The sequence below is a fragment of the Plecotus auritus genome, assembly GCF_963455305.1.
Source record: "Plecotus auritus genome assembly, chromosome: 1".
NCBI classification, from domain to species: Eukaryota; Metazoa; Chordata; class Mammalia; order Chiroptera; family Vespertilionidae; genus Plecotus; species Plecotus auritus.
Genome location: NC_137770.1, coordinates 160,249,090 through 160,276,212, shown reverse-complemented (window position 1 = coordinate 160,276,212; position 27,123 = coordinate 160,249,090). Strand labels below are relative to the sequence as shown.

Sequence of the window (27,123 nt, the reverse complement as noted above, 5' to 3'; positions counted from 1 at the left end):
ACTACTGTGGTCTAACAGCATGAAAACAGGTTGGAGTTGAAGAAATTTACTCTTGTTTCTCTGTGAAGTAAAAGCACTAACATTGCTCAGGCAGTAATGGGGAAGAGGGGTGTCTGGTACTTATCAAGTTTCCTGATTAGATGTGCCCTCTCAAATCTGGGTTCTCAGAGGCAGCTCTAATCCTCTGAAAATCTTGAAAAAGCCACCTTGTTTGAGGAATCACGTTGACAAAATATTCTCCATCAAGTCCTTCACAAGGTGACATCTGAAAGGGTCTAAATGTTTGAAAATGACAATGCTCCCAATCTCAGTGGTTTGAGAAGATGGTCTTTGTATCAGCAGGTACAAAAATAGGCTTGGCTAAAAAAGAAGCTCTTGTGTTATTCTTAGTTCCTCACAGGTAAAGTTATTTAAAATTTCCTTGTAGGTTTGTTAGACATATATTTGCTATCCAGTGAGTCAGAGCGGGTCTTTGACAATATGATATCTGGCATGCTTGCGTGTGTGTGTGTGTGTGTGTGTGTGTGTGTGTGTGTGTGTGTGTGAGAGAGAGAGAGAGAGAGAGAGAGAGAGAGAGAGAGAGATTCTCTCATGGTTGTTCATGATCTCAAGTGCCAAGCCAGTTTCCTGGGTGTTAAGAAAGCTTTTCTTAGCTTTCCAGTGGCCCTTTGTCTGATCCACTTCCACTTTAAAGACTGATCTTCTTTCTTTGCCTGAGTCATTCTGTATAGAAAGAAATATATGAGCTTCTGACAGAGCTGATTACCAAGGGTCCCTGAGGATAAGGCGCTCAGTGCAGACAGAAAGGGTGGTTATGGAGTAGAGCCAAGGACCGGGAGTTCTGAAAGAGAACCAGATAATTGCTAGTACTAGTCAGCTCAACTATCTAATCTTCCTTCTCTCATCTATGCTGAGCCCTGTGGGTGGATGCCCAGGCAGGGCATCTCATAAAGGCATCTGGAAATGCTGAAGCCCTAACAGGGGTGGGCAAACTTTTTGACTCGAGGGCCACAATGTGTTCTTAAACTGGACCGGAGGGCCGGAACAAAAGCATGGATGGAGTGTTTGTGTGAACTAATATAAATTCAAAGTAAAGGAGCAGAGGGGAGAGCAAGAGAACCCTCTGTTCAAAGTTTTAGGTCAATCCCAAGGTAGGAAAACAATTCAGCACACATGAACCCAAGTGAAATATTTTTACTTTTAGGCTGCAAAGACCGACAGCAAGTGGAAATTTTATCTCCCTGAAAAGTTTGTGGACCTAATGAAAAAATATGATGAAAACAGATGTTGGACCTTTTAAAGCCATGACAAGGAATCCACCCAAAGGAGTAAACCCTACCTAAAGATATAGAGAGTGACTAAAGGTCAGTTCTAGGAAAAATAGTACAGAAGGCAATGGCTAACCAACATGTTGTTGGTCAATCTTTCTTCCCAGCTCCCATCTTGCATCAGTCTCATCCCAGATGCCAGGTACCTTTCCCCTATCTCTACCTGAGGAAAGCAGTCTTACATGTGGGTGATAAAATGGACAGAAATACTCTCTCATAGGAGCTCTGAAGTTACATGATACATATGTGAGGAAGTCCCTTTGGGTACAGGGCCCTTTCCTTGTCCTCAACTCCCAGAGTTTTTAATTCTATTGATGACCAACCAGAGATTTAAAAATTTTTGTAACATTCCCTTTTAGGTTTCTTCAATAAACTTCCTTTCTGTGTGAGAAAACTAGGGATCCTAGCTTCTTCCTTTTCCTTCCTTCCTTTTTAATGTATTTTGTGCCCACTATGGCACAAATGTATCTTGCCAGCTAGGTGGTAGGTACACTCTCCAGACCACTTCTCTCCACCCCTCCACAGGAGGTCACCAATGATTCATGGCACATGCATTGAACCCTTAGGTATTTATGGCACTATGCTATGTACCAGGAGCATGTCCATCCTTACTGAAATGAATGATAGCATCTTACATCATTCCATACAACAACCTTTTTCCTCCAACTGGTAATCCATATATCCAAGTAGTTTCTAAACAGTTTCAATCAATGGTATTAAACTCATATAATCATGGCTTCTTTCACTGGTGGACATTTGCTCCTAGGAAGTTTGTTCTTTGCACTGATCAGCCAAGCTCCATGCTTTAATTGTCTTGACAGTTCTTACCCTATTAGAGCTTTTGACTCTATAATTTTAGTCACTATATCTTATATAATAAAGAGGTAATATGCAAATTGACCATCACACCTTCACACAAGATGGCCACCCCCATGTGGTCACAAGATGGCCGGCAGGGGAGGACAGTTAGGAGTGACCAGGGAAGTTGGGGGGGGGACCAGGTCAGCAGTGGAGGGCAGTTGGGGGTGACCGGGCCAGCAGGGGAGGGCAGTTGGGAGCAATCAGGCCAGCAGGGGAGCAGTTAGGCATTGATCAGGCTGGCAGGGGAGTGGTTAGGGGGTGATCAGGCTGGCAGGCACAAGCGGTTAGGGGCAATCAGGCAGGCAGGCAGGCCTGCAGTTGGGAGCCAGCAGTCCCAAATTGTGAGAGTGATGTCCCAGATTAAAGAGGGTGCAGGCTGGGCTGAGGGACACCCCCCCCCCCCCAGTGCACAAATTTTGTGCACCAGGGCTCTAATTATATATATATATATATATATATATATATATATATATATATATATATGTAAAACAAATAATTATTGGACACTTCTATGTGGGAGAGATGGAAATTGAGTAGACAATGTTATCTATATATATAGAAGGCTAATATGCTAAGTGTCCCTCCACCCATCCAACCAGTCACTATGATGCACACTGACCTCCAGGGGACATATGCTCAACACAGGAGCTGCAGTGACGTGCACTGGCCATTTATAGAGAAATGGCACTGCAGACCTGGTGCCAACAAAGCAACACTTGCCTTCCTCCAAGTGGAACACAGGCCCCACCACCACCCTGGAGCGACAGTCCACCAAATCCCAGCCAACACTGCCATTGCACAAAATGCAGCCCATAGCCCAGCCTGGGAAAGGTCGCTCACTATGGGCACTGGGTAATGATGTCACATAGCAATGCCCAGCTTCCTCTCCCTAGCAACGACTAACCTCCTTGCAGTTTCTTCAGCCCAGGAACATGACTTGCTTTATAGACAAGTGCAAACATTTCACACTTTAACCAAATGTCTGTGAAGCATTTTCCTGTGCCTCATCTCATTTAATCCTCACAGAAGTCCTGGAGTAGGTAGATAGGAAACTCTGTGGAATCCTTTTTTTTTTTTTTTCATTAGCCCAAAAGCAGAAATTTAGAAAGTTTAGAAACTTGACCTGACTGAAAAGAAGTAAGAAATGGTAGACCTTGAAAATGACTTCAGGTTTTCTCACTGTGCAGAATATAGTCAAACACTGCTGCAGGCAAATATTTTACCCTTTGTTCTCCCTGTGTGATGTACAATAATAATCTGCTTTGTGTTGATATTTACTGCTGTGTTGCTGACAATTACCTGAAAGAGAAGTTGGGGTGCTTCACTGGGCTGGAAAAAGTTTAGCTAAATCAGAAAGCAGATCTAATTAAGCAAGTTTATTCTACATATATAAAAGGCTAAGTTGACTCACTCATGAGTGATACATATAAAGCTCTCACTGGCGCCAATCGCACGTGTGTGTTTCCATCTGTCATAGTTGATCATGAATTTGGTTGTCACTTCTATTATAGAGAAAGGGCAAATAACGATATTAAAATATTTCTTTTAATTAATATCATCCTTTCAATGTGCATGAATCCATGCACCAGGCCACTAGTATTAAATAAATATTGAGGTAGTGGTACTATTAATATCATTACAAAAGAGGAAACTAAGGCTGATTGATCCATCTTTTCCCAAGTCAAACAGCCAGTCAGACCAGAGCTAGCATTTAAACTCAGGTCTGTCTGACTCCCCAACCTATGCACTTCACCTCTCTACTAACTTCCTGCTCAGTTTGGGGTGACAATTTGACCTAAGGGTGATTCTTTTCCCCTAATGTTATGCATCACTTCTTTCCCCATCTAACAAGGGAATTAAAACCTGCCTGATTGATGTCTCAAAAGAAGGACCTCTAGTTCTGGCCAGTGTGGCTCAGTTGATTGGAGCATTGTCCTATATACCAAAAAGGTGGTGAATTTGGTTCCTAGTCAGGGCACATACCCAAGTTTCAGGTTTGATCCTCAGTCTAGGTGCATACAAGAGGGAACTGATTGATGTTTTTCTTACATTGATGTTTCGCTCTGTCTCTCTTCCTCTCTCTAAAATCAATAATTTTTTAAAAATATAAAAAATCTTTTTTAAAAAAGAAGTGCCTCTATATGACCTGGCATGGTCTCCCTGTGATCAAATCCCTGAATGATGTAATCACCAGGAGGTACATCATATGCCACCATCCACCTCCTGCAGCCTGTGAGTAAGGGGCTGAGCTGATAGGGGTGAGTCATGGGACTGATTACTAGGGTTGATGTTACAACCTGTGCTTTGCCTTAAGAATAGCAGGTAGCTATAGGAGCTCTTTGGGAACAATGATGCTTGGAAAGTATTGGCATATATCATTTTTAGATGTTTAGTGGGACCATTATTATCAATCAAAGTATATGATGGGTTTACTTAGTAAAAATAGGCACAATTTCTTCCTTAACAATCCTGAAACAAAATAACCCCCATGGTGCTCATCTTTAAGACATACTGCTGTCCATTCCCAAAGCCACTGCCCTAGTTAAGGCTCTTACTACCTTTCATGAGATTCTTGTGGTGTTTTGCTAATGGATCTCACTGCTTTCACATTCCTGTTCTCTAGTCCCAGTCATCTTCTTAAAGCACAGCCATGCCCACACCACAAAACCCACTCCTCTGCTTGTTAATATCTCCTACATTGTACACTCCTCAGACATCATTCAAAAAAAAACAGCCTCAAAAGAAAGGTTCTAAGGTTCTTTGTTTCTAGCCTTATCTATCATCACACCACTACACATCCCAACACACCAGTCAAAACATACTATGCTGTTCCCTGAACACCCTGTGCTTGTGATTATAGTCTTCCCTCTGCTGAGACTATTTCCCACATCCCACATTTATAATCTCTGCCTTTCAAAATTCTGCCCAAATGCAAAAACACCTCCACTAGGAATCATTTGATATCTTCTTATTCAAATGTGGTATTTCCTCCTTTGAGCCCCATATCACTTTATAATTCTGTGATCCTGTTCATTAGTTTTGTTAACTTGGGAAATGCATTTAACCATAGAGAATAATAACTACCTTACATGATTGTTGAGATGATTAAGTGAGATTAAAATAACTGAGTAGTTAGCCTGGCATAGAGAAAATGTCCAATCCATGGTAGCTTTTCAGGTGATTATTTTTTGTCCCTAATACCATAAACACACACACACACACACACACACACACACACACACACACACACCCTTATATACTCTTAAGGTTAGTGCCAAGTCCTATTAATCTTTAAATGCCTTGCAGAACCTGTCATAAAACAGGTGATAAATTCACAAAAAAAGATTAGAAAAGCCAATATCCCACACAAAGACACCAATTCTTAATGTCCAGAGGGGGGGGGAGTTTTGAGAAGAGGAATAACTCACCTACCTAGTTGATACACCTAGCCTTTGTAAATATATTTCTCCTTTTTTTTTGCGTAGTTTGTTGGTGATGAGAGAGGTATTGTCTTTTTCTAATAAAAACATCAGCATACACCCAACTGATATAATAATTGCTCCATTTTTATAGCATTTAAAAACCTTAATATATTTCTTGTGGGCTAAATGATGTGATTTCTATTTTCTCCATTTGTCTGTGGAGCATGAAGGACATTGGAGTGACCCTATCATATTTGCTTTGGTTCCTAGACCCTAAAACAGACCCTGGTACAAATGTGTGTTCCAGAAAATGTTTTCTGAACATCGCTGGCCCAGATTTTCACTCACGTGTTTCAGTGAAGCTCCTAAGGGAGGGTCAGCCAGCCCTGACAGTGTTCCTTCCACCTCAACCCTGCCATTTCCTTATTGCTCTCAGGACAGTTTGCTCAGGTTTATTTCTGCCCAGGCCAATTAGGGCAAAGATTCTTGAATGTCCTAATGGTGTCAGGGCTGTATCAAGATTTGTCACTAAGGTTCAACAAAACATATTTAGAGACAGTTCTGTAAGTTTGGAGCTCACAGAATCCTGCTTTGCTAGTCAATGTATCAGGAGCTGATGCTTAGATGGATATTAAATCATCCATCACAGGTATTTGTTTGAGGGAAACCCAATCATAATGAATGTATTTGTTAAAAGTGCTTTCTTTGAAGTGCATGATAAAGAAACAAAAAGAAAACAATGACTGCTTATGGAAAGATGGAAAATCTTATTTTTGTCTGGGATCTGGATGGTGGGAAAAATGAAAGTATCCATGAGCCCATATTAAGGGTATGCTTCAATGTCTAAGAATCTTTCTGTGACCCCAACAAGGGACTCCTCATGATGTCCTCACAGCTCTCTGGGCTTCCCTCCTTGTAACAGTCAGTTTGCTTTCTGTCCTGCCACTGACTCTTTTTGCATCTCAGCCCACACCAGCTCACCCAGCAGGTGATTCAAAATCAGTGGACCCTAACCCATTTTCTTATATATTGCTGTTAAGAGTATAAACTGGAACAATCACTATAGAAGGGCAATGGGCAATAATTTTCAAATGTTGTATCTTTAAAAATGATAGAACTACAAAGGTCCTTTGATCCAGCAGTTATTAGATATCTAACCTAACACTTAATCTGAGAATTGAAAAATGAATAGGAATTATCCATTCTCAGCAGGAAATGAGTTCATCATTTATTCTGAGAAACGCTTCTTTGAGAGATGTTGTTCTGAGAGCAAGAATCATGACTGTCCCACTCCATTTTCAATCTCCAGCAGTCAAGACTGTCCTTCCGACTCATAGGCATTCAATAAATATTTAAGTGAGTAAGTGACTTTACCAAAAATTCAGTTTTGCTTCAGGATGTAATGTCTATTTTTAAAAACCCAGCCTGCTCCTCCTCCAAATGGGACAATCAACCAGCCCTATAATTTTGAAATGACAAAGCAGGGTGTCTCTGAAGCACTTCTTTTGTTGAAAACTGAAACATATTTATTACTGACATTTAAGGTTTTCTTCCACCTACTCCCCCTTGCAAATATTTCTGAAGAAAATCTATTTCTGAAGAAATTTATCCTCATTTGCATCTAATTCTCAGATCATACTCAGTAGAGGAGTGTCAGGAAAGGTTAGGGCACTGGAGAAATGTGACAACCAAAGAACCAAGCATATGCAAAGTATTAATCGACAATTACTCAGAATGGATAAAGAGACAAAGGAACCAGATGCTTGTCCTAACACGTGGCAAAGAACTATCCATTATGACTGATAGTTGCAAAGAACACAGAAAAATGGCTTCTTATCTGGGACTCCAGATCTGTGGACACACACCCAGCCAGAAAAGAGCCTTAAGCTAACACCTGAACAGGTGAGCACAACAGGATGACACTCATCAAATATGGTCAGGACCAGAGCATTCCCAACTCATCTGGGAAAATACATCTTCCTTTCACTTAGTATCACCTATAATAATAAAAGCATAATATGCTAATTAGACCAGCCAGCTGAACAACCTTCTGGACGTCCTTCCAGGCAAAGCCGCAGCGGTGGGGGCTGAGGCAGAGGTGGTTAGAGGAGATCAGGCAGGCCGGCGAGCAGATAGGGGCGATCATGCAGGCAAGTGAGTGGTTAGGGGAAATCAGGCAAGCAGGCGAGTGGTTAGGGGCGATCAGGTTGGCAGGTAGAGGGGTTAGGGGAGATCAGGTGGGTAGGCGAGTGGATAGGAGCCAGCATCCCAGATGGCGAGAGGGATGTCCCACTGCCAGTTTAGGCCCGATCCCACACTAAACTGGCAATGGGACATCCCCCGAGGGGTCCTGGATTGCATTTGCAAGAGGGTACAGGCTGGGCTGAGGGATCTCCCTCTTCCCCCCGTGCATGAATTTCATGTACCGGGCCTCTAGTTCTAGAATAAAATGCTTCTAAAGCACCTGTTGCAGTAAGTGGTGCTGCCTATGGATCTAATAAGTTACCATAGTGAGAAATTGACATATAAGGGCCATCTGAGAGCCTGAGCCAACTCAGGCATTTAATGAAACCAAAGTGATTTGAAAACAATCTTAATTTGCACAAGAGCCTTTCTCCCATAGAATACCTGGCTGATACAGCTACAAAAAATGCTGGTGCTAAACTCTTACATCTACAGTCTGTAACAGCAAATCACAAACTTCTTGGTCTCAGGGTCCCTTTACATTCTAAGGAGAATGATAAAGAGTTTTTATTTATGTGAGTTACGTTTATCATAATCAACAGTAAAGCAGCAAAAAATTAAATATGTATTAATTAATTCAGTTAAATATAAAACTAGCAAACCTTGTTAACTTAAATAAAAATATCTTATGAAAAATCCTATCTAATAAAAGAGTAATATGCAAATTAACCATCACTCTGCTACACCCATAAGCCACGCCCACCAGCCAATCAGGAGCGAATATGCAAATTCGCAGGTCTCCAAGGGAGGGCAGTTGTGGGCAATCAAGCCAGCAGGGGAGGGCAGTTAAGGGTGACCAAGCTGGCAGAGGAGGGAAGTTGGGGCCAACCAGGCCTTCAGGGGAGGGCAGTTGGGAGGGACCCAGGCCTGCAGGGGAGGGCAGTTAGGGATGACCAGGCCTGCAGGGGAGGGCAGTTAGGGGAAAACAGGCTGGCAGGGGAGCAGTTAGGCATCAATCAGGCTGGCAGGGGAGTGGTTAGGGGGTGATCAGGCTGGCAGGCAGAAGCAGTTAGGGGCAATCAGGAAGGCAGACAGGCGAGCAGTTGGGAGCCAGCAGTTCTGGATTGTGAGAGGGATGTCCGACTGCCCACTTAGGCCCGATCCCACAGGGGTCCCAGGTTGGAGAGGGTGCAGGCTGGGCTGAGGGACAACCCCCTCTCCTGTGCACGAATTTCGTGCACCGGGCCTCTAGTAACTATATAATTCAAAATAAGAACTAAATTTAGTGACAAGAGTGTCATTATCTTATAGTATTGAAAATCTTTTTAATATTTGAGATAGTTATTTTATAAATGTTGACTTCAACTCCTTTGTCAGAAATATGGTTTGTAAATATTTTCTTCTAGTCTGTGTTTTCTTTTCATTCTCTTATTAGTGATCTTTGAAGAATAGACAGTCTCAATTTTAATGAAGTCAAATTTATTTTTTTCAGTGGTTCTTGCTTTTAATATTGTATCTTAAAAATTTTTTGCCTAACCCAAATACATAAGAAAGTCATTCCTATGTTTTCTTCTGGAAGTTTTAAAGTCTTAGATTTTACATTTAGATCTATGGTTAATTTTGAACTAAATCTTCTATGTGGAGTTATGTATAAATCGATAATCTTTTTGTTTTTACATGATATCCAAATGTTCCAGCACCATTTGTTGAAAAGACTTTCCATTCTCCATTGAATTGTCTTTGCTCCTTTATCAATAGATCATACATGAATAAATCAATTTGTCGACTTAATTCTCTTCTAATAATCTATATGTTTATCACTTCTCTAAAATAATGTTCTCTTGATTACCATAGCTATGTAGTACCCTTGATATCAAGTAAAGTGAATCCTCCATTTTCTTCCTTTTCAAAGTTGGTTTGTCAATTTTAGCTTCTTAACATTTCACATACATTAGAAATGGCTCATCAATTTTTAAAAATTCTTGTGGGATTTTAACTGGATTTTTTTTTTATTGTATAGGTCAATACGGGGGAGAATTACTATCTTTAATATAGTCTTCTAATCTATGGACATGGTAGAGTTCTGCATTTATGTAGGTATTCTTTGAGTCCTTTCATCAGTGTTCAACATGCACATTTCACACATAATTTGTTAGCTTTAAGTCTACATAGGTTTTTATAATATTTGGTGCCATTATAAATGGTACTTTTTATTTTGATTTCTAATTGTTCATCAATAATATGTAGAAATAAAATGAATTTTGAATGTTAACCTTGTAGACTGTAACTTTTACTAAACTAACTTATTGATTTTAGTTGTTTTTATGTAGATTCTCTGGGGCTTTTAAAACAGAAACCATATCACTTGTGAATATTGTTTTATTTCTTCCTTTACAATCTTTATGATTTTTATTTCTTTTTCTTGCCTTATTGCACTGGTTAAGACTTCTAGTATGATGTTAAATAGAAAGAGTAACAGCAGACACCCTTGCTTTGTTTCCAATTTTAGGGGGAAAGCATTTATTTTTTCATCATAAAATATGTTAAGGTAGATAACATTTATTAGGTTGAAGAAATTCTCCTCTATTACTGGTTTGCTTACTTTTTTTATTATGAAGGGATGCTGAATTTTGCTAAAGGCTTCCTCTGCATCTATTAAGATGATTATATGATTTTTCTTATTTAGTCTGTTGATTTTCAAATGTTGAAATAGCTTTGGATTCTTAGGGTATATTCTACTTAGTCATAATGTATTGCTCTTTTTTTATATATTCTTAGATTTGATTTGTTAGTATTTGTTTGAGGGTTTTTGCATCTATGTTCATGATGGATATTACTCCATAGTTATCTTTTCTTGTAGGACTTATAGAATGAATTAGGAGGTGTTTCCTCCTCTTCTATACAGTGCTGGGACTAGGGTGAGGCAACCAAGATGGAGGCAGTCACTTACAGGTGCTGACTCTACACTTGCATAGGTGTACTCTTGCCTCACCCTACTCCCAGTCCTGCTCCTATATTCTGGAATAGTTTGTATAGAACTAGTATTATTTCTTGTGTTTGACAGCATTGGCCTGTGAAGCCATCTAGACCTGAAGTTTTATTTGTTGGAAGTGTTTTAACTACAAATTCAGTTTCCTAAAACTATTCCAGGTATCTCTTTCTTCTTGAGTGAACTACGGGTGTTTGTGTCATTCAAGAAATTTTTTATTTTCATCTAACTTGTTGAATTTATGGGCGTACATTTATTTGTAATATACATTATTACCCTAAGGATTAGTTTAAAATGTTCTTTTTTCATTCCTGGTATTGGTAATTTGTGTCTTCTCTATCTTTTCATGGTCAAGCTAGCTAGAGGTTTATCAATTGTGTAGATCTTTTAAAAGTACCACCTTTAGTTTTTATTGATTCTCTCTCTATTCTCAATTTCATTTACATATGTTCTTATCTTTACTACCTAATTCCTTTTGCTTGCTTTGGTTACTTTAAAGTGGAGAAATCTAGCAAAATTATCTTAACTAAGTCATCAAAATTAAAATGACTAGTAATGGAATAAACTGTTATATACTTCTTGATGTGATGTAAGAAGGACATAACATCACGTATGCGGTAATCCTGCCAAAAATGTTTAACCTGAATCTAAACATGAGGAAAACAAAAAAATCCAGAATGTGAGGTGTTTTATAAGATACCTGGCCTGGATTCTTCACACACACACACACACACCTGTCAACAGTTGGTTAAATTAGGTACCAGTAAAAGTACACCAGTGTTCATTATACTCTTATTTCTACTTTTTTGGAGATTAGAAAACTTTCCAAATAAAAAGTTGAGATGAAAAAAAGTGTGCATAGGGAGTCATTTGGGAAACTTGCTTACTTTGCAAAGGGGAAAGTGGAGTTACCTTCATGATAGAGTCCTGACAAGCCAACCATCTCTTCAATAACAACATTTGGATGTTTGAAAATAAGCCTAGTGAAGAAGGATCAGCCAGTCAGGAATGAACAATGAATTATTGTTTGGGGAAAATCTCATTTTCACTTTTGAACTGCAGCAGAATGACTCTAGAGAGCAGTGATGTTCTCATTAGCAGCTCAAGATCAGCCCAGAGTTTTCTTCATTCTATCTGTATGGTGTTAGCAATATGTTCTGCAAATGCCGAGACCTGAGTGCCTGTCTGATACTCAAGATGATTGCTCCAACCTCCCTTTCCCACAGGGGAACTTGAGGAACCCAGTGAAGCTCAGCGAGCCATCCCACAATATACAGAGTGTGAAATGGGAATGGTAAAGTTATTATCCCCATGACAGAGAGTGGGAAAATGTCTCCACTGAGCAGAAACAGACTTTTTAAATGTTTGAAAATTCACTGGAAGGGTGGAAAGGCAGAATATAAAATAATATCTGTGCTATGGCTACAAATATATGTAACCCAAGTTTTCCCAGGCTACAAATCCAGGTGCTCATGCACTGGTCTGAATGACATGGGATTTGCTGTGCCACACCACTCCAAGGCCCATAGAGCTTTTTCTGGGGATGTTTTACATGAACTGCTAAGCAGTATTTTTTTATTCTTCCACTTCCAGCTCCCAATCAGGACAACACGAATATCCTGCCCAAAGCCGCAGATCCTAATGGGACCTAAGTGACATTATTCCCCTCAGCTTTCACTTGTGTGAAAATAGTGGTGAAGTCCAGCTGGATTCCACAAAGAATCAAAAACCAATCATTTTTAATCTGGAAAGGCTCACTTCCCATTCAATCACTTGATTCTTCAAACTTTGTCTACAAAAATATTCTTATAGTAAAGTCATTTAATGTAGGAATAATAGTGTTTACTCACCTGGGACTCTGGTTAAAATGCAGATTCTGGCTCATTAGCTCTGGGAGGTAAAATTCTGCATCTCTAACAAGCTCCCAAGGGTGCTAATGCTACTGGTCATTGGACCACACTTTGAACAGCAGGTTCCTTTAGTTCATAGTACAAAGTACATAGTACTAAGTACTATAGTACTAAGCACCTATGTTCCTTGTACTTACTAGGTATCCAATATACATGTTTTGGAGGGATGAGTTAATTTATTGACTGATTCTACAATAGTAGAATGAAGAAAAGAAGCTTCATCAAGGTATCTGCCTTTTATCCTACTCAATGTTCCTTTCTTTTCTTAGAGTAGGAAGGCTGGGGCATTATTAGGTGGTAGTAGAATTGGCAAAGGGATTTACTAGTATCTTTCAGCCTGTGAAGCAAAACAAGAAGTAGCATCACGAGTTGAGGATCCTATCCATTCACCTCAGTGATCTGTCATCACAGAGTGAACCTGTTTTTCTACATGTAGCAGTTTCCATCCCTATCTTCATAAACATTACTGGCCAGAGTTGTAGATTTATGTGTTGTTTTCTCTCCCCCACTTTTCCTGAACACGTGCGCGCGCATACACACACACACACACACACACACACACACACATACTCCTTTTAATTTAAATTGCTCTTTCTCCTTCTAATAATGGAAATTAATCCTATGATCTTACACTATCAAAAACTAACTATTAGTGGTATTACTGTCTTCTAACCTAGCTCTGGCATAGGAAAAAACACACATTTTTCACCCTTCTTTTATTATTAGAGATAAAATGTAATCTCAGTGTAATCTGACTCACTACACTTGTATTTTCAAGTAAATATCTAATAATCTCTCATTTTTATTTCATTTCAATAATATTATCTTCAACTAAAGGTCCAGTACATGAATTCATGCACCAGTGGTGTCTCTTGGCCTGGCCTGCAGGATCAGGCCGAAACCGGCTCTCTGACATCCCCCGAGGGGTCCCGGATTGCGAGAGGGTGCTGGCCAGGCTGAGGGACCCCACTGGTGCACCATCGGGCCGGAGAGACATGGGAGGTTGGCCAGAGGTGAGGGACTGCGGGAGGGCTCCAGGGTGTGTCCGGCCCATCTCGCTCAGTCCTGATCGGTGGGACCCCAGCAGCAAGCTAACCTACTTGTTGGAGCATCTGCCCCCTGGTGGTCAGTGCATGTCATAGCAAGTGGTTGAGTGACCTTAACATATCATTAGCATATTACTAGTATGCTTTGATTGGTTGAACAGATGACTGGACAACTGGACACTTAGCATATTAGGCTTTTATTATATAGGATTATAGGCTCCATGTCTAAAACAATCACTCATTCTCAAGCCAAAGTTCTGTTTCCTCCTTGTGGTCAGAAATGCAGCACATCCAGCTTTGTAAAAAATAAGACCCTCAAGAATATTCACATCAGGAGGCCTGAACTCTGACCATTACCTGTGTTATGAAAAATGAAGATACTAAACTAAATTATGTGGTCTCTTCTAAGCCAAACATTCTATAATTCTAGAATGGTTCACAAAAACAAAAGCATTTAAAATACCTAAAGAAGATCTTTTCAGGTACACATAATTTTATGAAACTAAAACATATATATACAAAATGTTGCTACTTATATCTTGTTCTAGATTTTAGAGATTAAAACATATAGCCTAAAATTCTAGGAATTAAATGACTTGCATTCTATCCTCAATCAGCCCTGAATTCCCAGTGTGATCTTCAGTAAGAGTTACACAAACACATACACATACACAAACATACACACCAGCACCACCACAACCACCAACTCCAGCACCCACCATGGTTCTGCTTCCATTGACCCAATCCTCTTTTTAGTTATGGCATTTACAGACTTGTGACTTGGAAGGGTTGTATGGTGAGTGTTTGAATTTATTTCATTTTACTTATTTTAATAATAAAAGTATTGTTCACAACAAAATTTTGTTCAGAACCTCAGTATACCAAACAAATAAAAGTAGACATTCTGGCTAAAGCATGGAAGGCAACCTGAAACTCCACCTCCCCAGTCTCCCCTTATACCCCCAACTAAGAAACATTCCACCAAGGCCCAAAGTTTCCACATCCTGATCAATAGTCATTTCATCATTGTTCACTTCCAGTTACAGGATATCTATCACTTTTGGGGGGTGGGTTAAAGGGGAAGTCTAATGGCTTCAAGATTAAGAAAATTATGTCCCTCAGTAACTTTTATTCATTAAACCTATTTCTATCAACTGCAATAACATTTTCACAAAAATCTGCTTCCTCCTCCCTACAAAAGCCTTCTGATGTGAGTTAACATTTCTCTCCTCTGTTTCTGCAAATGAAATTTCACCAGTTTATTTAGCTCTTGTGGCATATTTTCAGGTTCTTCATCTTAGCCTCTTCAAATCAAACTCAAGTTTATCAGCATCACTTTAAGTATATAACACATAAAAAACAAACAAACCTCAAGTAAAATGAGTTTTGGATCTTTTACTATCCTGTTATCTAGAGCTTTTTTCTCTTCTCTTAATGTAGACACTAGAATTTAAGCATTTTTAATAGTAAACCTTACGAATAAAAGTATCCTGCACCTTTGCAAATATAAATATCTATTTTAATCTTTGTAGTGCATTTCTGGGTCCATCTTTCAGATGGAATACTAAGCTCCTACTGTTTTTCTTTACTCACTGTGGAAGTAGGCTTATAATCATTAGACTTGGGTTCCCAATCTGTAGTAAGCACACAAACATGAGTCCTGCTCCACTGGTGCCTCCACACATTCTCCTTTCAGAGGATAAGACAAGAGTTTTCTCCATAGTATTTCCACTCTATTGTCCATGCAATTGATATTCTGCATATGGATTACAGTATAATTTCTTTACAACAATAGGAAATTAATTACTCTGCAACCAAATGGGATTTCTAAGGAAATAAGAAAGAGTTTACTGAGCACAGGTCTTGCTCCCACACAACTATTATTAAAGTATTTTTTTCTCTCTCTCTCATATCAGCACATTTCAATAAATTCATTCATCTTTCCAAAATGTGTGTTTATTGGCACAAACTAAAAGTGTTTCCCTTAAGATTAGGAATAAGACAAGGATGTCTGTTTTCACCACTCTTATTCAACACTGTACTGGAAGTCCTGACCACAACAATCAGACAAGAAGAAAACATAAAAGGCATCCAATTTGGAAAGGAGGAAGTAAAACTATCATTAAACTGTAAATGGGGTATTATGACATATATTAAAAAAATCCCTAAAGAGTCCACCAAAGAACTATTAGTCTAATAAATACATTCAGCAAAATAGCAGCATACAAAATTAATATTCAGAAATCATTGGCATTTTTATATACCAATAATGAACTATCAGAAAGAGAATTTTTTAAATCCCATTTATTACTGCAAAAAAAACAAAAAATAATGTACCTAGAAATAAATTTAACCAATGATGTAAAAGACCTGTACTTGGAAAATTGTAAGATACTGAAGAAAGAAATTAAAGAAGATACAAATAAGTGGAAGCATATACCATGATCATGTAGAGAAAATTAATATCTTTAAAATGTCCTTAATACCCAAAGTAATCTACGGATTTAACACAATTTTTATTAAAATACCAATGGCATATCTCACAGATCTAGAACAAATACTCCAAAAATGTATGTGGAACCACAAAAGACCCCAAATAGCCACAGCAATCTTGAGAAAAAAAGAACAAAGTTGTAGGTATCACACTACCTGATATCAAACTATACTACAAGGCCATGATAATCAAAGCAACATGGTATTGTCACAAGAACAAGGATATAGATTAATTGAATAGAATAGGGAGCACAGAAATAAGCCCACACCTTTATGGTCAATTAATATTTGACAAATGAGGCAAAAACATACAATGAGGTAAAGACAGTCTCTTCAATAAATGTTGTTGGGGAAATTGGACAGAAATATGTCAAAAAAATGAAACTAGACCACCAACTTACACCATATACAAGAATAAACTCAAAATGGATTAAAGACTTAAATGTAAGTCACACAACCATAAAAAAATCCTAGAAGAAAACATAGGCAGTGATGGGCATACCTTCTGTCTCTAGCACCTGTGAGTATAATGAACTTTGTCTTTCCTAAGCCCCTACTCTGTCTCCTTTTGTGACCACACCTGACTGACTATTTCACAAAAGAATACAAAACACTTACTTCTTACAATTTATCTGTAATTCCAAAGTTAATACCTGAAACACTTTCTTTTTTAAAATATATTCTTATTGACTTTAGAGAGGAAAGGAGAGGGAGAGAGAGATAGAAACATCAATGATGAGAGAGAATCACCGATGGGCGACCTCCTGCACACCCCTCACTGGGGATCAAGCCCACAACCCAGGCATGTGCCCCTGACTGGAATTGAACCTAGGACCCTTCAGTCCACAGGCCAAAGTTTTATTCACTGAGCCAAACCAGCCAGGGCCTGAAACACTTCCACAGTCATTCAGGGATAGGCACCTTTGCAGAGTTGTGAAAATTTAAATCACTCAACAACATACTCCTATCTAAGATTGAACAAAGCAATGCTCTGTCTTCTGGTTTTAGCTCAAACTGTAAAAGGAGTCCTTTTTGCAGTTATTTATTGCCATTTTTTCTGCATTTTTGTGTTTTTTGTTGGTAATTTCACTGTTTAAAGTGGACCCTGAACATAGTACTAAAGTACTGTCTACTGTTCCTAAGATTGAGAAGATTGTGATGTGCCTTATAGATAAAATGTGTGTTAGATAAGCTTTGTTCAAGTATGCATTACAGAACTGTCAGCTCTGAGTTCAATGTTAATTAATCAATAATAGATATTATGTAAGGTGTCTTTAGACAGAACACATATAAAACAAGGTTCTGCATTGATATATTTTTGCTAATATATTTCCTTGGGCAAGGAAGCAAAGGAAACAAACAAATGGGACTACATCAAACTAAAAAGCTTTTGCACAACAAAAGAAATCACCAACAAAATGAAAAAGGAACTTATTGAATGGGAGAACATATTTGCCAATGAGACATCTGAGAAGGGGTTAATATCCAAAATATATAAACAACTTATACAACTCAACACCAAGAAGACAACCCAGTAAAAAAATGGACAAAGGACCTGAATAGACACTTTTACAAAGAGGACACACAGATGACCAATAAACATATGAGAAAATGTTCAACATCCCTAATCTTCAGAAAGATGCAAATTAAAACCACAATGAGATACCACATCATGCCTGTTAGAATAGCTACATCAATAAATCAACAAACGACTGTTGGTGAGGATGTGGAGAAAAGGAAATCCTTATGTACTGTTGGTGGGAATGCAGACTGGTACAGCCACTGTGGGAAACAGTATGGAGTTTCCTCAAAAAATTAAAAATGGAACACCTTTTGACCTAACAATCCCATTTCTGGGAATGTATCTGAAGAAACCTTAAACACTAATTTGGAAGAATATATACACCCCTATGATCATTGCAGCATTATTCACAATAGCCAAGATCTGGATACAGCCTGAGTACCCATCTGTGATAAGTGGGGGAAAAAGCTGTGGTACATTTACACAGTGGAATACTGCTCAATCATAAAAAAAGAAGGAAATTTTATGGATGGACCTGGAGATTATTACGCTAAGTGAAATAATGCAGTAAGAGTAAGATAAATACCATATGATCTCACCTATATGTAGAATCTAATGAACAAAATAAACAGACAAATAAAATGGAAACAGAGGCATGGATACATGGAACAGACTGACAGCTGTCAGAAGGGAGGGCTTGGCTGACTGGATGAAAGAAGGTGAAAAGATTAAGCAAAATCATATATATAACACATAGACACAGACAACAATATGGTGATAGTCAGAAGGAAAAGGTGGGGGATATGCAGTGGTAGGCAAAGGGGGGAAAATGGGCACAGAATGAGACTTTGCTTTGGATAATGGGCGTACAATGCAGTGTGCAGATGATGGTTTGTTGAATTGTACACTTGAAACCTGTATGGTTTTGTGAATCAATTTCACCCCAATAAATTCAATTTTAAAAGAATTAATCCAACAGAATACAGAAAAAAAAAAACAGGAATAAACAGGAAAAAAACTGGGGCGAATAGGAAGCACAATGTAATTCAGCAGAAAACAATGCAAATACATTAGTAATCACTATTAGTATAAATTTGTTAAAGGCCTTGTTAAAATGGAGATTGTTAGAGTAGTTTTTCTAATGTAAATAAATACCACTCCAGAGAATTTTGACACAAAAAAGACTGGTAAAAATGCACCCAGAAAAATGTTAACCAACAGAAAACTGAGATAGCTGTTTTAATATCAGGCAAACAAAAAATGTTGTTTTGCATAAAGGGTTTGCAGTAAAATATGAAAAGGGCCATTTATATGTACCTAGCATATAATGGGCAGATTTTAAAGAAGAAATTTACAAACCCACAACACAGTGGGAGAATAGCACAAACTTTTCAAAAACTGAGGAGTCAAACTAAAAATCAGTAAGGGAAAATAAGGGAAGAATTGAAAAACAAGCATGACAATAATATTCTGTGCCCACGTAAAATTTTAACAAGTTCATCACCCTTGTTAGAAAAATAGAGAAGGTACACTAGTCTACCTCTCCTACCAGAGTCAGAAGCAAAGAATGTGACAATCCCAATCAAACGAACAAGTTAGCAACAGAGGAGGAAGTGCAAACACTCCTTTCTGACACCAAGGCAAAACCTCTTTCCTATAAATCAAGCATTCTACAGCTCCCTAACTGTTTTTTCCTATTTTTGCTTTTACCGCCTAGTTCAAACATTGAGAAAATAGACTATGTTATTATGTATAAGTACTTTAAGCAGTGTGGATAAATGAGTTTTATAAAAATACTAGTGGCCTGGAGCATGAAATTCGTGCACGGTGGGGGGAGGAGTCCCTCAGCCCAGCCTGCACCATCTCCAATCTGGGACCCCTCAGGGGATGTCTGACTGCCGAATGGTCCCTCACAATCCAGGACCGCTGGCTCCTAACCTCTCACTTGCTGCCTGCCTGATCATCCCTAACCACACTGCCTGCAAGCCTGCTCACCCCCAACTGCGCCCCCCGCCGCCAGTCTGATCGTCCTAACTGCCCCCCCTGCCGGCCTGCTTGTACCAAACTTCCCCCCCTGTTGACCTGATCACCTCCAACTGCCCTCCCCTCCTGATCACCCCTAACCACTTCTGCCTCAGCCCTGCCACCATGGCTTCGTCAGGAAAGATGTCCAGAAGGTCTCCTGGAAGGTTTCCTACTCTAATTAGCATATTACCCTTTTATTAGTATAGATAGAGGCTGGTGCACAGGTGGGGGCCGGCTGGTCTGCCCTGAAGGGGGTCCCGGATCAGGGCAGGGGTCCCCTTGGGGGGGCGTGGCCGGCCTGGGAGAGGGGCTGAGGGCCATTTTCAGGCTGGTCACACCCCCTTCAAGGTGGGAGTCCCCACTGGGGGTGTGGCAGACTGGGCAAAGGGCTGATGGTCATTTGCAGGCTGGCCATGCCCCCATCGGGGTGAGGGTCCCTGCAGGGGGCGTGGCCGGTCTGGGTGAGAGGCTTAGGGCCGTTTTGGGATGGTTTGCAGGCTAGCCAAGCCCCTGGCTTTGTCCAGAAGGATGTCCGGAAGGTCTCTGGAAGGTTTCCTGATCTAATTAGCATATTACTCTTTTATTTGTATAGATAAGCCATTCCCATTCATCTACGAAGCCAATCAGTTTTTCTTCCCATCCTGGTCCTCCACATACTCTCTGTAGATTATTTACAGCCCTAAACAACCTTCTGATGTTGAATTCACAGAAGAGACCAATAGCTCACATGGCCAGAGAAAGTGCAAGTAGAGCAGAATGCCATATACACACTTCAGCGAGAGTGGGAAGGGAAATCACCTTTTACTGGAGATGATACTCTGGTGGTTTTTGTTCACTAATCACCCTCTTTCCAAGACTCTGTCTAATCCTCCATTAGATGGAGCCAGTTTCAAGATACAAAGCAAATAGACTGCTTTTTATGGTTTTAATCCCATGTAAATTTAGGATGGCATCCTTAACCACTGCCCAGGCCTGCAAGCATACCAGGGGGCACCCTGCCTACTCACATGCGGTAGTTCCTGGGAGCATCAGCCAATCCCAAGGCCACCCCAAGATGGTATAGTGGGAACCCATGGGTCTGCCTATCTGAAGAAGGAGTCAGTGGACTCAGGACAACCACCAGCCACCGACACCAAGATGTTGTTTAGTCTGATGAATAAAATAGATCCAGAGACATAGAAGCATGGAACAGACTGTTGAACCTCAAAGGGAAGGCGTGGGTGGGAAGTGATCAACCAAAGACCTCATACACATATGTGCAAAACCCATGAACACAGACAATAGGGTGGTGAAGGCCTGAGGTGGGGGTAGGGTGGGCTAGAAGAGGTCAATGGGGGGAAAAGAGGACATATGTAATACTTTCAACAATGAAAATTAAGAAAAGTAAAAAAGATGTTGCTTAGTCCCGTGGAGCTTTGGCCTCAGGTGAGGAAGTTTTCTAGGAAGTGGAAAGGAGACAGTGTCCATTAACAAGAAAAGAAGCCACTGTTTATTGTCTCTCTTTCTAAATTTCTGCTTTAAAAATAAAATCCTAACTGGTATTCAAAGGATGAATCAACCTCCCAACACCCACTGCTCATCTATCTCTCACCTCCTTGCCCACCAGTCTCTCTGGTCCTTGGTTCTCTCCACCCAAACCTCCTTTCTGTCAGAACCTTATGTTCTTCTCTCCTGGCACACATCACCTGTCTTGAATCTCCAGGATGCACCCTTCTGAGCTGTGGTGTTTGCCACACTGAAAGTAGGCTCTGTTTTTATGTCTTTCCAAACTGCGAATGTCCTGTAAGAACAGGGACTACAACCTACCCATTGAATTCCTGAGGGCCCTGGCAATGCCTAGCAGTCAGCATGTGCCCCGCCCCTCCCCCCCCCCGCCCAAATATTGGATGAATAGATGAATAAATAGGTAAAATCAAGTGCTTTACCACCAAAAGCTCTAGTTATACTGTGCCTGCCCCTTATGTGCCCTTTGATAGCTCAAATATGTTGAGTTTTGTGTGACAACACTGCAAGTCAGAACCCACAAGAATTACAAGACAACAGGTAAACTTCAAGCCGCCTTTTTATTTTTATTTTTTGTTTATTTATTAAGGTATTACATATGTGTCCTTATCCCCTCATTACCCGCACACACACACTCATTCCCTCACCACCACCACCCCCCTGGCATCTGTGTCCATTGGTTAGGCTTATATGTATGCATACAAGTCCTTTGGTTGATCTCTCCCCCTCACCCCCACCCTCCCCTACCTTCCCTCTGAGGTTTGACGGTCTGATCAATGCTTCTCTGTCTCTGGATCGGTTTTTGTTCATCAGTTTATGTTATTCATTTTATTCCACAAATGAGTGAGATCATGATATATTTACCTTTCTCTGACTGGCTTATTTTGCTTAGCATAATGCTCTCCAGGCCTAACCATGCTGTTGCAAATGGTAAGAGTTCCTTCTTTTTTACTGCAGTGTAATATTCCATTGTGTAGATTGTACCACAGTTTTTAATCCACTCATCTGCTGATGGGCACTTAGGCTGTTTCCAAATCTTAGCTATGGTAAATTGTGCTGCTATGAACATGGGGGTGGGGGGCAAATATCCTTTCTGATTGGTGTTTCTAGTTTCTTATAAGATGGGAAACCATAAAATATTAGAGGAATACACAGGCAGCAAAATCTCAGACATATGCCGAAGCAATATCTTCACCGATATAGCCCCTAGGGCAATGGAAACTAAAGAAAAACTAAACAAATGGGACTACATCAAAATAAAAAGCTTCTGTAGAGCAAAAGAAACCATCAATAAAACAACAAGAAAGCTGACTGCATGGGAGAACATATTTGCCAATGTTATCACCGATAGGGGTTTAATCTCCAACATTTACAAGGAACTCATACAACTTAACAAAAGGAAGATAAACAAGCCAATCAAAAAATGGGCAATGGACCTAAATAGATACTTTTTGAAAGAGGACATAAGGAAGGCCAGGATCATATGAAAACATGCTCAAAATCACTAATCATCCAAGAGATGCAAATCAAAACGACAATGAGGTATCATCTCACACCTGTCAGAATGGCTATCATCAACAAATCAACAAAGGACAAGTGCTGGCGAGGATGTGGAGAAAAAGGAACCCTCCTGCACTGCTGGTGGGAATGCAGACTGGTGCAGCCACTGTGGAGAACAGTATGGAGTTTCCTCAAAAAACTGAAAATGGAACTCCCATTTGACCCTGTGATCCCATTTCTAGGAATATATCCCAAGCCGCCTTCTTTATTTTCAAAGCAGGTCCTAGTTCTAGATTTCCAAAAGGCAGGTTAGAATGATGGAGATGTAGAAAGCCTGAAATCAGTAAGAACTAAGATTAGTAATAAAACTCTTCAAAGAAACTGCCTCTCAGTTTAACAGTGTTTTTTTTTTTTTCTTTTTATCAATAAAGCAAGCTGCTAGGGCTGAAGGGGAAGTGAGAGGTAGGGAGGGCTGGGAGGAAAGGCAGGTAGGAGGGGTCAAGGAAAGAGACTGCCTGCTGTATCCATGACGTGGACAGCTGCTTCTGGTTGTATTTTAAATGAAATCGCATCCCAGTGTAGACACCACGTCTGGAATTAGGACCCACCCTGTGATCTGTCACTTTTACATACACACACAAGGGAGTGGAGCGGTCTCCATAGAGAAGAAACCATACAAGAAAAGGAGCCAGAGACCCCAACAGAGACAGAAGTTCAGGGGGATGTTCCCAGGGCAGACCTGGTCCTGAAGCTGCACCTGCCTCACTGAGCATCTCCACTCCGGAGGAAAGTCCATTCTCGGGTAAGATTTTTGGATAGGGGCTTTTCTATGAAGGATAAATTTATTTGCCCTAAATTAGGCAGGAGGTGCTGGGGACTGGACAAGGGTGAGACATGAAAGTTGAAAGATAGTGCTGCATGCCACGGTGTTTTAAATATGAGACCCTGGGGAAGTTTCTAAGGGGGTGGGGAGAAACAGGCAAAATGATCCTTTTGTTGATACAGACACACATGCTTTGCAAAAGGTAATAGATTGAAGGCACAATGGGTTCATACAAGTCTATTTTTCAGAACGGAATTCAGTCATGAACATGAAAAATGTCTCTAGGTAATAGTTTACCAATGGGGATAGGAGGTAGGAACTACAGAATATTCCCTACTGCCTGCAGGAGCAGGAGGATGCTTGCAATTATTATTTATCATGTGCCAGCATCTTTAACCTCTGTCACCTTTCATTCGCTCAATACACCTGTGAGGCAGGTAATGTCTCCTTTTTAGGATGTGGACTAAGAGATTCACCCAAGATAATTAAGAAAGTGAGGAAAGTTTCAAACCCAGGTCCTTTGCCTTCAAAACCTGGAGTCCTTTCCCCCTTGGTACACTAGGGACTTTAGAGGAAGGGGACAGATATCTCCAAGGACTACACTAGGTGCTACCTGTGAAAGGGGAAAACCATAAAGATGGATGTTTAGTGTCTCCATTTGATGCCCAAATTTTCTGAGAAATCCTGTTTGCAATTTTCTCCTCAAGCATAGCAATCTAGCAAACAGACACACACACACACACACACACACACACACGCACACACACCACTTCCAATAATGGATTAAATAATATGACAGTGTTATAAATTCTGCCAATGATCAGTTATCTGTAACATGTCAACTTTCCTCTGGCTGTTCCCCCCTCTTTGGAGGAAGAGCCTTTCACATAGAAACCTTCACTGCTCACTTTGATAGTGCACTGCTTAGAGGTATCTGCGTGTGTGTGTGTGTGTGTGTGTGTGTGTGTGTGGTCACACAACACTAACACGAGTCTACAAGAAGAAAACAGCTTACTGCTATACTCACTACTATGCCATTTAAAATGATTAAAGCTTTCCCTAGGTTCCGCAGCCACTGTTTCCTAAAATGTTTTTAAATTTTTCATTTTTAAAAAAATATATTTTTATTGATTTCAGAGAGGAAGGGAGAGGGAGAGAGAGATAGAAATATCAATGATAATCATTGATTGGCTGCCTCGTGCACACCCTTGACTGGGGATGGAGCCCACAATCCAGATATGTGCCCAACCAGAAAGTGAACTGTGACCTCCTGGTTCATAGGTCGACACTCAACCACCAAGCCACAATAGCTGAGCTAAATTCTTCATTTTTTTAATTCAACTTCTTAACAGTGTTTGCAGACAAACTGTATAAAATAGGGAATAACTCTGTCATCCTTCCCACCCCTTCCCCGCTGGAAAATGGAGCTAGCAGGGGGCACAGCTATATAACCAAACTCTTTCCCTTCCAGTACCCTGAAGTCTTTCCCTTCCAGTACCCTCTCCCTCAGAGATGCTCTGAATTTCAGGCTGGCCCAGGTTCCTAGGACTGGACTCTGTCACAGATTTCAGAATTAAGTGTGTATTTTTAAATCACCCAGAGAAGGTACTGCTGTAACTACCCTAAAGAATGGTTGAACGGGGGCTCAGAACTGTTAGACATTGAAATTGGGACTCAAACATTTTTTGTAATTATATGTTTATTCCTAGTCTGCAGAGGCAAGATTCTTTAAAGGAAAGAAAAGGGGAAAAGGTGGATACAGAAGCAGAGAAGCACTGAACAGACTGTCGGGCTACAGCGGGAAGGCAGAGGAGGTTTTGGGAGGGGGGGGCTGTGGGAGATCAACTGAAGGACTTGTGCGCATGCATATGAGCATGGCCAATGGATAAAAGACACTGGGGGTGGGGGCAGGTAAAGGCATGTACTGGGGGGAAGGGGAGGCTGGGGGGAGGTCAATGGGAAAATAAAATGAGACATATGTACAAAAAAATAAAAAAATAAAAAGAAATTGTGGAAATAAAAAAAAATGTATCTATAAAAAAAAAAAAAAGAATGGTTGAGTTTCAGATATACAAACAAGAAAAATATAGATGTAGAGTTTTACTCCTCTACTTTAAATCTAAGTAGATGGGGCTTGCTTATTTTCATAGCAGGTAGCAGAGAAATATAAATGTTTGTGGTGTTTCACTAGAGATTATGGCAAAAGCACCCGAAGAATGGAAGAGGAGAAACTTGCTTAGGAATTAGACTTCAGAAGGGAAGCAAAGGGTGACGGATGACTTTTCCATGTGGAGAGTTTGTTTTCCTTTACCCTGCAAACCCTAGATAGAGGTAAATGAGAGAGAGAGAGAGAGAGAGAGAGAGAGAGAGAGAGAATGAGATCTGCAACTCAGTCCCCTGAGAATTATTGACATTTCTAACAAATGTCCAGATGCTGCGGTGGGTGGCGAGAACCATTGTAGCAAGCAGAGCATACCCCAAGTCCTTCTGAGCCTTGAGCCCCTCTCACTCCCCTTCCCATTTCCCTCATTTCTACCACAGGGAGAGATGCTTGTGCCAGCCCACTTCCTGCTGCTGCTGCTGCTGCTCCAAGGGGCCCCCAGGATGAGTCTGTCCCATAAGTTCTCCAAAGCTGAGTCCATCTTCTGCTGCATCAACATGGCCCTGTCTGAGGCCAAGAAAAGCCAGCTGGAGGATATACCCCTGCTGAGCAAGAGAGGCTTCCCCTACCTACCCAGCCAGGACCCATCCTCAGATGAGGACAAAGAGAAGGAAGAGAAGGGAGAAGACAAGAAGAAAAGGGCCTTCTCTGGCCCCAGGGGTAGTGGTGGAGCTGGAAGCTCTCGGTACAAGTACTTATCCAAAGCACAGCTCAAAGGGAAGCTGTACCAGAACAAGGCCAAGAGTGACCGGCACACCAAGTTCACTCTATCCCTTGATGTTCCCACTAACATCATGAATGTCCTCTTAAACATTGCCAAGGCCAAGAACTTGAGAGCCAAGGCAGCTGCCAATGCCCATCTGATGGCACAGATTGGACGGAAGAAGTAGGATCGAGGACAGCAGGGCAGCCCATTAAGGACAAGGATAGAGGTCAGGTGGAGGGTAAGAGTTTGCCCACCCAACTGGTTTTTATTTTGTGGATGGTCCAGTTTTACAGGCTTCCTCATTGCTCAACCCCTCTGATCCTTTCTTATCTCCAGCCCAGCTTTCTCTGTACAATACACAGGCATGCAGAATTGTCCCAACTTAACAGATACGAATCTATTAAGGCCTCTCCCTATGTTCTGTGTCTCTTTTTCTCTTTCCCCACACTTCTCCCTGAAGATCCCGTGCCTGGGAAGAGAGCACCTAGGGCTTCTCTCTTCACACAGCAACCCCAGCCAAGGCTGGAAGATAAAGAGACACACTGATTACCATCCTGCCACTAGATCCCTACCCTACCCTCTTGCTTCCATTAAAACAAGCGACTTCTTGAACCCCTGGTTTGTGTCAGTTCCTCTTCCATCAGCCAGCT

The 27,123-nt window shown here is 40.6% G+C and overlaps 1 protein-coding gene across 1 annotated transcript; it reads left to right on the top strand.

The window, feature by feature from the left end:
• The first annotated feature begins 23,395 nt into the window (after window positions 1-23,395).
• On the top strand, window positions 23,396-26,698 carry UCN3 (urocortin 3). Its single transcript, XM_080668078.1, has 2 exons — window positions 23,396-23,585; window positions 26,148-26,698. Exon 2 carries the CDS (start codon window positions 26,154-26,156, stop codon window positions 26,655-26,657), a length of 504 nt encoding a protein of 167 aa, XP_080524204.1. The 5' UTR covers window positions 23,396-23,585; window positions 26,148-26,153; the 3' UTR covers window positions 26,658-26,698.
• Window positions 26,699-27,123: the final 425 nt, after the last annotated feature.

What these genes read in the sequence shown, in the direction of transcription:
- UCN3 (XM_080668078.1), top strand. Translation starts at nt 26,154, where the DNA reads ATGCTTGTGCCAGCCCACTTCCTGCTGCTGCTGCTGCTGCTCCAAGGG.